This window comes from Acartia tonsa, chromosome 12 (genome assembly GCF_053477335.1).
Source record: "Acartia tonsa isolate MP-2025a chromosome 12, ASM5347733v1, whole genome shotgun sequence".
Taxonomy (NCBI): domain Eukaryota; kingdom Metazoa; phylum Arthropoda; class Copepoda; order Calanoida; family Acartiidae; genus Acartia; species Acartia tonsa.
Window position 1 is genome coordinate 17167274 of NC_137271.1, and position 14175 is coordinate 17181448.

The following is a 14175-nucleotide window of genomic DNA, read 5'->3' on the forward strand; positions in this document are numbered from 1 at the left end:
AATTCAGTTGAAAAATAATATGAATATGAGAATATGTATGATATATGTATATCAAAATTAATTTAGTTTTTTTGTAGAAGTATAATAAAATTTGTCTTTTTAATGCTCAGTAAATAATATGAAAACATTTCTATAAATTCGTTCTCCTTTACAATATAACTTCTCATGTAGGTCCTTGGGAGGTAAATAATTAGTTTGGGGATTCAGGTACCACCACCCTCCTAAAAGAAATCACACATAAAAAATCACTACCTTTTTATATAACTGAAATTGAAAGAGGGAAAGAGGGTAACTCCCACCTCACCTTAATTGCTCCTAGAGGCCTATAGGAACGGACAGAAACACAAACACTTTTAATTATAGAGTAGCTTCGCTACTAAAAATCACCTCGCACTTCTTAGCTGAGCCAAGGGTCCCACAAACAAAGCTAAAATAATATCAAATTTATGATTAAGATCTCTGAAACTGTTTAACTAGGTTTGCTAAAGGACAGTTTTAAAGTACATTATTATTTACTATGTCTTTCTGTCCGTCCGTCAGTCCGTCCGTAATTTGTGATTTTCATTTCTTTTTCTTCTATTCAAATATCCTATCTGTTTTAGGTGCGCTGAACTTCTGTATTATAACTAACCGTTTGTCCATCCATGAGTTTTTGTGCTTCGCTTCTTTTAGATGTTGTCAACCATATTTTTATCCTTTTATAAAAGTAACAGGATATCTGTCTGTCTGTCCGTACCAAAGGATTTTACTAACCACTGAACCGATAAAAACTGGTTTTAATCTTTTCATTGTTTTGTTTTATATCATCGAAAATCTATTGTCTATAATACGATGCTATAAATAACTATCACTTATTTTAACTGAAAAAAATATTTCTATTGTGTGAGATTTTTTATGACTAAAATTAACTTATATGTTTCTTATAAAAAACAATTTTCGCATAGCCAGTAAAAAGCGGATTAAGTTTGATAAAAACAAGGATAATAACATTTATAGAAGAGGATCCAATAGAAATGATGTTTACAAACTTGTATAAGAAGACAATATCAAATTAATCTTTATTAGGGATAGGGAGGGGACATTGGACTGTAAATAATACAGGTGGCTAAAGTTTTATCATTTGTTTGCTTAATATCCCTGTTATCAATATAAAAATATAAATCTGGATTTTAATATACATAGAAAAGATATGCATTTATAATAATAGCCTTCCAAAAAGAGGTTTTTTATTAGGGGAAATGGTATTTTTTCGCATCCTATCGCCATATAGGCTAAAACCTTCCCCGGAAAATTATAATACTTCCCTGAAATTTGTGAATCAATCGGTCAAGTCGTTTACGAGATATTAGCAGACTTACACACAAATAGGCAGACATCTTTATTTACTTCATTATATAGGTTTAATAGCAAGTTTTAATTTTGTAAAAGCTTTGCCCCTTGAAATTTCAAACAAAAAATTAGACATTTAACACTCAACAAGCGAATTATGTTTACAAAAAGCGTAGCAGTAACATTTTGATGAAAAAGTACAGTAAAATAAGAAAAGCGAAAAAAAATATAATCTTAAAAGTAACAATAAATCTATAGTAAAACCAGACAACTACCTGCATTCCCCTGTTAGGGACCTTTTTGTCTGCTAGCAAATTGCTTTCTGCTCTTTTGTAGCGACTTGCAACTGTTTTAATATTCTTAACGCTATTGGTTGATTTTCAAAGAACCAATTGAAAGTCGGCACAGGGTCCTCGGGAAGGGGGACATACATTAATTTAACCCTTCCACAGCTATCGTTTTACTTTAATAAAGTATATTTAAACTAATGATAAAACGTATATATAATAGTAGGACCTTTTTTGGCAAGTACCGAATCACGGGATATTTTTAAACAATATATTGTAAACAAATTTGAAGAGGTGGTATTTTTTCAAGGGGTGATATATCTTAGGAAGATGGAGTTACCCTCCCACAAAATAGTTATATACCATCTCTGGACCTATAAGGAACTTTATTTTAAAGGACAACAATATCTTTCCAGCAGTTAGCAAGATCGTTTAGTACAAGTACAGACAATCAAACATCCGGTTTATTTCATATATTTCTGTTTAATATTACAATCTATTCATTTATCTATCTATCCAGCAATTTATCTATCTATCTACTAAGCCAGCTATTTATCTATGTATCTATCCATCTACTTACTAGAAAGAGCCCAACTAAATAAATAAAGGCTGGTAGCTGCAGATTCTTCTCCTGATTTTTTATTCATAATAAGATCTAGAGAACAGCTTAAAAAAAGAGTGAGTTTTATATCGTCTGTCAATCCTTTTTTGTCATAGTTTTGTAAAAACATCCATAAAAGCGAAGCACTGAAACGGTAGGACAAACGCACAATGACACTTGTATAGTGTCAGAACTAAATAATCAGAATATAAAGAGTCTAAGCAAAATTGTAAGTAAATTTGTTGGAAAAACTGCTTGATACAGCATAATGTTTATGGACATAATTATATTTTTAGGACTTGATTATAGAGTTGCTTCGCTTAAAACATTATACTTTTTTGTTTCAGGAATCAATATACCAAAAATCGGATCAATCGGATAATTAGATCACAAAAAAAATTGTTTTTAAAAAATTGTAAAAAAAATCAACATGTTTAAAATGGACGTACGGACATTCTGGTAATGATTATAGAGTTGCTACGCTTTCTAAATCGTACCTAACTACTAAAGGAATCAGCATGCAAAGTTTGAAATCGATAGGATAATTATAACATGTCTAAATTAACGAAAAAAGCTGTCCGTCACGGATGGACGGACGAGCAGACCCTAATTATAGAAAACCTCCGCTTTTAATAATTATAAAAAGCTTCGTTTCAAAAATGCATGTGTAGTGACTAATCTAATTATGAAATTTCCTTTTGTACAGCCAATTTCTTCAAGTTTGGGTCCAAATAGAAGACCAAGCATTTGCAAGACTGGGGTATTACATGCCTAAAAAAATAATGAAGAAATGAAGCCATTTTGGATTTTAACTTTTATGAATAAAATTACGTTTAGGATACATAAAACTAATCATAAAAATTGAATTGCTCACATTGTTTTCAAAGCAAAAAAGATCAGGCAAATGACATACAGAAATATTTTTATCGTTTAGTATTAATAATCCCTTTTAAAATACCGTCTAACAATTTAGATTTATAGTTTTAAATAAACAGACAAACATCCCAATACTTTTTATGAAAAGAAAATATTACCATTTGTATAATAGCTGCAGCCACTATAACCCAAGAATATCCACTATCCACCATTTTTAATAAGATATTTATCTGGTTTTTTTTTGCTATTCTAGCATTTCTTCATCTATGAAAAATATAAAATAAACAAGGATGAGAACATTCTTAAAATCAAAGCTCTAAAATCAGAGGAAACAATAAATAAACAATAATACTTGTAGAGTGTCAGAACTCAGAAGAATATTTATTGAAAGTCAAACAAAACACAAACATCCTGTCACTTTTATGTAAGCATAAGCGTAAACAATGTTTAAACCCTAAAATATATATAGAAAGAAAAATTTGCTTCGCTATTTTGGAGAAGTTATTCTTGTTTATCAGATCTTTCATAATCTTCATTTGTCTAGCTAAATACTGTCTATCAAAAATACCTACAATGTACTTTTTATCAAATTTATAAAAAAGCAAAACGTTCCATCCATAAGTATCGTAGCTATAAAAAAAAAACTTTTATTTAAAGAAGAACTTCAATTTCTATTAATTTAGTTATAGCAATATTAAATGCCAATACATTAAAAGTTATGTCGATAGTTTGATTTCTTTAGCGTACAGTCTAATAATGGATTTATTATTACTTGGATCTTACACCAGATTATCATGTACTCTAATATTCAAAGTGAATCTTGTAGCTTGCTAAAATACCAATCACATAAATCCACCCACTTTTCCCCATCCCCTCCCCCCTCCTCCTGGATGAACAAAATGACCAACAAGTGATGTACATGTTAACAACCTAAATTGAGGACAATTTTTTTTCCTGTCATAATGTCCACGTATATTGTATATCCATGAGAATAACAGATATATCAAGTTCAATAGCAGCTGTCATCCAAAAGTATGCACTTTGCGAAAATTATATTATATACATGTGTTTTTAATTAAGTTTGATGAACTTTTTTTGCAGATTTTTTTTCAAAATTTCCTTTGATAATCAAGAATATTATGATTCAAGAAAGCATGCTTATATAAAAGTAACAGGATGTCTATCTGTGTGTTTGTTTGTCTGTCTATGTGTGCCGAACCTATATGGTTTTACTTTACATTGTTGCTTCTCGCTCATACGAAGTCCTGAAAATTCATAACTAATTTGGGGGAAGGTACCTCCATCCTCCTGAGATAAATCACCCCTTGAAAAATAACCTCCCCCATTTTTTGAAACTCAAATTCAAAGTTGGGGGAAGGGGGTTGATTTCCTCCCCCCCCCCCCCCTATAGAGACCTCTAGGGGCGTCACACTGCGTTCGAAGGTGCTTTGACTTTTGTGTCAGAACCTAAATTGGGACATATCATTACCCTAGGTTAGGTAACTTCATTTCACTTTTCAATTAAATCTAAAATGCAGCCGTTTTTGAGAAAATTAGATTTGAAAATTTCAGGTTCAATTTTCATCCACTAGGAGTTACCGGATAATCATAACAAGAAAAGCAAATATTATTTATTAAAAATTTTGAACAACTTTGCTTTTATAAAGTTCTTCATAAAACCACTCCTGAAGTGAGTTGATTCATGGCCATTTTTATCAGTTGCTTTGCTAAGGTCACGGAAATTCAGCCTTAAATAAATCATATACAGAGAGGTTTTATGAAAGACTTCATAAAAGCAAAGTTGTTTAAAATTTTAAATAAATAATCTTTGCTTTTCTTTTCATGATTAAGCGGTAACTCCTAGTGGATGAAAATTGAACTTGAAATTTTCAAATCTAATTTTCTCCAAAACGGCTGCAATTTAGATTTTATTGAAAAGTGAAATGAAGTTACCTAGTAATGATATGCACTATGTCCCAATTTAGGTTCTGACACAAAAGTCAAAGCACCTTCATACGCACTGTGGCGTAGCCACTACTATGCAAATATAGAGACTAAAATACCGACAGGAAAAAAAATAAAATATATAGTAGCTTCAACAGTAAAAATCACCTGACATGTTATATCACATTTTTGTGTATATTATTATCTTATCTTTAAAAGCTTAGACTAGACTTATTACATTGTCTTTCACTTACTACTATAATATCATTTTTTTATTTTACATTTTAAAAATCAAAGCTTCTATATAGTTTACTTAAAACGAATATTACAACATTTTTACTCAATACTAATTCAAGAATTTATTAAAAGTTTTTTTGTGCCATTGGTTTTGCACATAGAACCTTGAGGCCTTTTATTTGAAGGGGAGAGAATTAGTCTAAAATGATCTAACAATGAAATAACCTAAAACCTAAATCTTGGTAAAGCTTCCCTAAAGCCTTAAGAGGAACAGACAACAACAACAAAACTTTCTATTGAAGTCTGTCTGAATAAGCATCTTTTTAAAAGCATAGCTTTTCTCAAGGATGACAACATCCATAAAAGCGAAGCACTGAAACGGTAGGACAAACGGACATTAACACTTGTATAGTGTTAGAACTTAATTATCATAATATAAATTTATAAGAGTCAAAGCAAAATTGTAAGTAAATTTGTTGTAAAACTGCTTGATACAGGATAATTTTTATGGACATACTTACATTTTTAGGGCTTGATTATAGAGTTGGTTCGCTTATTACATTATACTTTGTTGTCCCAGGAATCAATATACAAAAAATCAGATCAATCCGATGATTTGATCACATAAAAATTTGTTGTTAAAAAAGTAAAAAAATCAACATGTTTAAAATGGACGTACGGACATTTTGGTAATGATTATAGAGTTGCTACGCTTTCTAAATCGTACCTAACTACTAAAGGAATCACCATGCAAAATTTGAAATCGATAGGACAATTCTAACATGCCTAAATTAACGGAAAAAGCTATCCGTTACGGACGTACGGACGGCTGTACGGACGTACGGACGTACGGACGGACCGACCCTAATTATAGAAAAGCTTCGCTTTTAATTAGGGTCGGTCCGTCCGTACGTCCGTAACGGATAGCTTTTTCCGTTAATTTAGGCATGTTAGAATTGTCCTATCGATTTCAAATTTTGCATGGTGATTCCTTTAGTAGTTAAGTACGATTTAGAAAGCGTAGCAACTCTATAATCATTACCAAAATGTCCGTACGTCCATTTTAAACATGTTTTTTTTTTACTTTTTTGACAACAAATTTTTATGTGATCAAATCATCGGATTGATCTGATTTTTGGTATACTGATTCCTGGGACAACAATGTATAATGTAATAAGCAAAGCAACTCTATAATCAAGTCCTAAAAATGTAAGTATGTCCATAAAAATTATCCAATATTAAGCAGTTTTGCAACAAATATACTTACAATTTTGCTTTGACTCTTAAAAATTTATATCATGATAATTAAGTTCTAACACTATACAAGTGTTAATGTCCGTTTGTCCTACCGTTTTAGTGCTTCGCTTTTATGGATGTTGTCATTCTTGTTTGTTTACAGTTTAGGTTAGTGAAAATACTCACAAAAACGCACACACTAAGTGTGTTTCTGTTTGCCTTTTGTCATTTAAAGTTTTGTTCTGTATTAAAGTTAACTGTTCTATAAACTAATTAAAACATTTTTTTTATTTAGGATGTTAAAATTGTCCTATAGATTTAAATCTTGGTATTTTGATTCCTTTAACAAGTAGGTAAAATTTAGAAAGAGTAGTAACTCTCAAATCAATACCAGAATGTACGTAGGTCCATTTGAAACATGTTGAATTTTAACTTTTTTTTACAGCAATTTTTATAAGATATAATTTTCATATTAATTTTTTGATAATAATTCTAATGAAAACGATGTACAATGTTATAACAGACGCACCTAGCTCTATAATCCAATCCTGAAAGAGTCAGTCTTTGAAAAGTATCTTGTATACAAGCAATATTGCAAAAATTTTATATTCATTTAATATCAAATTATATTAAGTTCTAACACAGCAAAATTGTAAATTTTCATGTCTCCTTATGTCTCAGTTTAGGGCTTCATTTTTATGAATTTTGTCATCCTTGTTTAGGTAGTTCATCGTGTATGTATTCTTTATACTTTTAAATTTATAAAATTGCAGTAATTGATACATGATATTTATTCAAAGTAGTTGTTATTTTGGATCCTAATATAATTTTTATGCATCTTTATTATATCTGCGCTACTTTTGCATGTTTAATATTAATATTGTTATTATCACCGCAAATATGTCTAGTGATTAGATGTACACTTTAATATTTTCAGTCATTATTCAAGGAGGGAGGGGACATTAGGCTGTTTATTACACTAGTCCCCAAAGTTTTATAATAACGATTTCTTATTAGTTGGCTTATCAACTTCGTGGACATTAAATTTTTATTGGTTGGTTCATTAACCCTTAACAGTCGGGGGGGGGGGGGGGGGCGTTGAACGCCCCCCCCCCCTCCGGTTTTTTCTATCTCATTTTCTGTGTGTGAAAGATAAAGAGCCCAAACTGCGTGACTTTTTAAGTATGGGTACGACACATAACTGAGATTTGGAATTTTTTGAATATCTCCATCCTGGCGCCCTCCCCCCCCCCCCCCCGACCAATTAAGGTGCGGCAAGGGGCCCGACTGTAAAGGGTTAAGTTGAGTATCCAAAATTTTCAACCACTAATTAAATCTATGGAAGGGGTAATTTTGTGTATCATAGTTGGGGTTTTACTTCAATTGGTCGGCCATTGTCCCATCCCTTTAGATTCCTGGTCAATATTAATTTTTTTATTTCAGGGGGAATTTCATAAACAAGGATGATGACATCCATAAAAGCTATGCTTGACAAATCAGAAAGTCATACAAACGAACATTAACAACTCAATTGAGTAAAAAAACAATTGATATCAAGATTATTTAGAAGGTTTAAAAACATTCCGTATAAAACTATCCCAAAAAATACATAAAAACAGGATGTTAATCATTTTTTAATACTTGACTAAAGAGATGCTTCGCTTATAAATACCAAGTCTAGGAATCAATTTTGTATTCACTATCCTTATAAAAATATGAGCATATCCTTATACTAAAGTAACAGGATGTCTATGTGTTTGTGTGTCTGTACCGAGGGATCTCGCTAACCGCTGAACCGATCGGGTTCTCCTTAACAGGGTAGCTTCTCATAGGTCCCGGGAAGGTTTATAACTATTTTCTTGGGGGGTGGGACATCCCTAACCCCCCAAAATTTTGCCCGCCCAATTTTTTTTTACTTTTTCTTTTAAAATCTAAAATAAGAAATTAGGTTATTAAATTCGACTCTCTTCTCCTCAAGTGCCCCTAGAGGCCTCTAGTGGCGTAGCCGCTAGTAGTTTATTATAGTAATTCGAGTCTACTTTTTGAACTTATCAACATTTAATTTGCATTATTGTATTGAGATTTTGTCATTTGACTGTTATTTTGTGTTGATTAACAACCACTCAAACTGCAATAAGAAACTTCTCTAAATTTTTTTTTAATTTAGAGGACTTGTAGACAAAAACTTATTTTAAAAGAAAATAAAAAAATAATGGACAAAATAATTTTTCTTGTGTTATTAGATTATATTGAGGCCGCCCGCATGAATCATGAATTACTTTCAATTTTTTTCAAAATAAGGAGTAAGGGTGTCATATGCTCGATAGGCTCTTATGGAGAGCAACAAAAAAATTGCAGTGACTTTGTGACATAAAGTTTACAAATAAGTGAAATTATCCTTAGCGTCCGAATTTTCTTATCTTTTACTCCATTATTTATATAATTAATTTTTCAAGGGTAAATTTGTATACACTTTTAGTAGCGAATCTACTCTACAAATACGACCCAATTCAGTCAGTAATTACTGACCATTTATATAACACGACAAGTGCAAAAAAAAAAGAACTAAAGATATAGCCTTTAGATTGCTCAGGGAAAAGGGGATGTGATTCTGACAAAAAAAATGAAGTAAAAATTTCCCCACATTCCCCTTTCCTTTTCCCTTTTCTTTTGGCTGAAAAGCAGAACCTGAAATTACTATACTTGAAGTTTAAAACAATGGACTTCTTATTGATTGGATCTTACACCAAATTATCATGTACTCTACTAAAGTGAAACTTTTAGCTGGCTAAAATAAATTTCCTCCCACCCATCCCTTACCTCCTATTGGATAAACGCACTAACTAAAAAATAATGTACATGTTAGCAATCTAAATTGACGAAAAAGTTTCCCCAGTCAAAATATCCACTATATTCTACATCCATTTGTAAAACGTCATTACTATTGGACAGAATTATATTATCTTTCTTGCATAAAATGATCACATTTTTCCCTGTAGAACAGCTACTCTATAGTAATACTAGCGGCTACGCCCCTAGCCTTTAGGGGCTTTGCCCCAAGAGATAATTGAAAAAAAATAAAGTACTACTGGTGCTATTCATAGTCTAATGTGTTCTCAAGAAAATTACTACTGGTGCTGCTCATAGTCTAATGTGTTCTCAAGAAAATAATTTTTTTTTGGGGGGGGGGAATTTTCATTTTTGGGGAGGTTGGGGGTGTTCCACCCCCAAGAAAATAGCTTAAAACCGCCACAGGACCAGTAGGTATATTCCTTGAAGAGTAGAATCCGATCGGTTCAGTGGTTACCGAGATCTTAAGGGACGGACAGACAGACGGACAGACGGTCAGACGGACAGACGGACAGACGGACAGACGGACAGACATCGTTCTACTTTGTATTATAGATAAGTACATAATACATATATGGTAGTCTGTATATCTGGGATGAAAATTCGGAGAAAAAGTGATTTAAAGAAAATTGAAGTGTTAATAAACAAAAATAGATTTTTTGTTAAAAAGAATAACAAAAACTTGCATATGTGTATTTCCCCCAAATGCTGTTTTTGAGATCTTGTGCTTCATTGGTGCTGATTAATAAAAAATTAACAGTGGAAACTTGTAACCAAAAGATGGATCTACATTTCATATTTACAGTAAAATCATCCTAAATAAATTATAAAGCTGCTATTTTGAAAATTCAGATTTGCCTTTTTTTTAGTTCGCAGTGTACTTTTGCTTATCTTATTCAGGGGTGTACAATGTACATTGAGATATCGAACATTGCTCCTTTTCTTCCAGTGCAGTGGTTTTCGATATCTTACTAGACACACAAACAAACAAACACCTAACCTGATCATGAACTAAGCATGAATTATAAAAGTACTCTATGTACTTTCTTATTATGTATTTATTTAGATATTAAGCAATATAATTATGTGGTTAGGATTTTTATGTTTTCCATATTATTTGATTGTTTTTTCTTAAACATGAACAAAATTGCAAAAAATTAATACTTATCTTTTCTCGTATTCATTCGAATCCGGTGGATAGGAACCGGTTCTCATCCATACGAAAAAACCATGTCTAGCATCGTATTATATCCAGCTTTTTACGAATATAAAACTGGTTTTAATCATATAATTGTACATTCTATATCCGCGGAAAGCTCTTTATAATACAATGCGAGAAATAACTATTGCATTATTTCTTTGAAGGCGATTGATATCCGCTATATTACTGACAAATTATGTATAACATCGAACTAAAGGCAATTTTCCACGAATATCAAAACAAAAATCATAAAATAATACCAGTTTTGTTAGCCCGGGTCTTTTCCTTTTGATATCCGTGGAAATCTGTCAACAATACGATGCGATAAATATATATTTTCAATAATGTTTTTCAATAGTGCTGCTGGTGTTTAACAAAAAATTGTCGGCGCGTCTAAGTTATGACGTTTACTGGCTTATATACTCTTTTAATTGATATTTTTGTATAAAAAATTTGTATTGTTTGAAAGAGAGAGTCTTTTTGCATGATATTCTTGATAAACACTTCTTTTTGAATAGCTGCGTTAATAGCATGAACATAATTAACCTTGTTTATCAGTAAGGATATGTTAAGAATACAGATTTCTATCTATATATTCACTGACATCCTTTATTCATAAAGTTAGGGAAGGAGCGGACTATGGTAGTAAAATTAATCTACAGCCCATTCCTCTCCCATACTTGTAAATTGAATACATAATTGTACTTCGCGGGGATTTTATTTGAATACTGATTTCTATCTTTCTATTAACTTATATCCTTTTCATAAAATCAGGGAAAAATCTTCCCACCATTCATACATACAGCTACCAAAGACAGAATTATTAAAAATCGGGGGGAAGATTATTTGGCGGTCTATGCCTTGTCTAGCACAGAAACAACCCTTACCCCCACTCCGTGCTTCAATTTGAAATTAATGGAAAATAAGGAAGTTACGGGGGTTAAAATTTTCCGAATGTGCCATCCACTGGGGTTACTCATAGATAAACGTCCCGCTTATTTTAAATTTAAGCTTGGTTCTTTTATAGCTCTAACAGCAGCCGTTATGTAGTTAACCCTTATCGATTTTTTCTGTCTCATTTTCTGTGTGTAAAAGATAAATAGCCCAAACTGCGTGACTTTTTAAGTGTGGGTAAGACACATAACTGAGAGTTGGAAGTTTTTGAATATCTCCATCCTGGCTGGCACAGGATGCCAGCAAACCTGGCAGGGTCATCCAGATAAAGAGCAAAAATATCTTTTTGACTTAAACAAAGCATTTCATCTTACCAAAATAATAAAATATCCTCTAGTAGTACATTCTCATATTAAATACAGGTGTTTAAGTTAATTTTAGGTTCCAGGTATGATCCTGCAGGTCCTGATCCTCCAGGTCTCCAGAAATTTTTAGAAGGCTCCGTTGGCCGCAATTTTTGTCTTAGAGACTTCAAATTTTAAACTTAAGCTTAAAACTTAAATGGTTGTTAAATAAAAGGGTGAAGGAAGCGAAAATTGACTTTGACTTACTTTAGATCGGAAATTCATCATAAAACAGGGGACTTGCACCAAAAATTGTAGACCTCTAGCTGCAATAGCAACTGAGATAATAGGGGGGGCGTTGAACGCCCCCCCCCTCCCCCCGACCGATTAAGGATGCTGTGAGTATTGGTGCAAAAAATATGACGTAACAAAAAAAATTAGCCAATGAGAGGCCGTTATTGACCAATGGTAAAATTTATAGTGGCCTCTCATTGGCTATTTTTTTTTGTTACGTCATATTTTTTGCACCAATACTCACAGCATCCCGATTAAGGTGCGGCAAGGGGCCGAACTGTAAAGGGTTAAGTTATAGTCAATCTAATTATTTAATCTGTTATTGTATTTATCAACCCTACTAGAATCCTGTCTATATTATCCTCTTAAACTAATTATGAAGCATATCTACTTATCTATACAAATACAATGTATATAATAATAGTTATCTCTCGCATCGTATAATAAACAGCTTTCCGCGGATATAGAATGTACAATTATAAGATTAAATCCAGTTTTTTTAGCCCCGAGGTGCCGAAGGCACGGGCTAAAAAACTGGTTTTAATCTAATGATTGAATATTTTTATATTCGTAGAAAGCTGGATATAATACGATGCTAGACATAGTTTTTTCGTATGGATGAGAACCGGTTCCTATCCACCGGATTCGAATAAATACGAGAAAAGACTTTAAATTACACTGGTGGTAACCAAAAAAGTTTTAAAACCAATAACCTTGTTATCCCATTCGTTGGCTCAAAAAGTTTGGTTACTTTTATATTGCATTTTGATTTGTTGGTTCTGAACTGGCCGGGTCAACCAATATATTAAGTTTACTTTAAGGGATGTATATCAATTTATCATACATATTCTTATCCCTTTGTTGTTTTTGGAAGAAATTTTCAGTGTATTTAAATCTCACTAGAGGCTGCTCCCGTAGCATTTAGTGATTAATTTTAGCGCAATAATCCTTTCCAAACCTTATATGCATAATGAATATATTATTACTTGAATCTTACACCAGATTATAAAGTATTCTAATAAATTGAAACTTGTAGCTGGCTAAAATAACGATCTTCTCATTCCACCCACTTTACCCCATCCCTACCTTCATATCATATGAACGAACTGACCAATAAATGACAGGGAAAATGTCCCCCTGTCATAATATCCATTTATATTCTACATCCATTTTGTATGCATATACATAGATTGTTAAAAGGGATATTTGAACAATGACATAGATGAATAAGTTAGATAAAGACAAAAGTGTTTCCACAATATGCAGATAATTTCTTTTGAGGAAGGTAGCAAATTATGATTTCATGTAAATATTGAAATTAAATCAATTATCAATTAATCAATTAATCAAATATTATGTAAAAACTAAAAATGAAAGTAATATTTTTTTAAATCAGAAATCTCTATAATCAAGGCTTTAATGTAAATAAGTTCATATTAAGCATCCTGTATTTAGTTAATTTTGGGGTTGAAATTGAATATGACATTAATTGTTTCTCTATATTCGTTTTTCTGAATATATTTTTAAGCTAAGCTATTATGTTGTCATCCTTGTTATTTAGAATATATGTTGTTTTGTATGGCTAGTAAAGTAACTAGTATAAAGAGATAAGACAATGGCCGATAAATTTATGTACATCTCAAATGAATATGCACAATTTTATCCCTCCAACCAATCAAAATTTAATAAAAGTCCCCAAAGTTATATAAAGTTAAAAGGAAAAAGTTATCATAAAATATTGGGGACTATTGTAATAAACAGCCCAATGTCCCCATCCTTCCTCCCTGACTAACTCCATTATGCCTAAGATACGCTAAAATCATTGATAACATTTAGATTTATTAATATTCTAGATTGCACAGATAATTGCCTACGGAAACAAATAAAAATAAGGTGGCTTAGCCCCTAGAATGAAAACTCGGTGCGGAAATTATATTGTTCTGCTTAAAACGCATAGGCTTGCAAAGTAAGGGGGTGTAAACTAACCCCTTAAAATTAAAATTTAAGAAGGTGTGTTTACTTCTTTTACCCCATCAATGTAGATATTATGACAGAAGGAAAAAGTTGCCAAATTAGGCTGTT

At 31.9% G+C, this 14175-nt stretch overlaps 1 protein-coding gene across 1 annotated transcript in view; it reads right to left on the reverse strand.

The window, feature by feature from the left end:
- LOC145333219 (monocarboxylate transporter 10-like) overlaps positions 1-3353 on the reverse strand; it is a 39614-nt gene extending 36261 nt beyond the window's left edge. The window contains exons 1-4 of the mRNA XM_080178361.1: positions 3252-3353; positions 2911-2988; positions 2197-2245; positions 388-427 (exon numbers count right to left, since the gene is read on the reverse strand). Of these exons, the coding sequence (XP_080034487.1) occupies positions 388-427; positions 2197-2245; positions 2911-2988; positions 3252-3305 (221 nt within the window). The 5' untranslated portion in view covers positions 3306-3353. The remainder of the gene's footprint in view (positions 1-387; positions 428-2196; positions 2246-2910; positions 2989-3251) is intronic.
- Positions 3354-14175: the final 10822 nt, after the last annotated feature.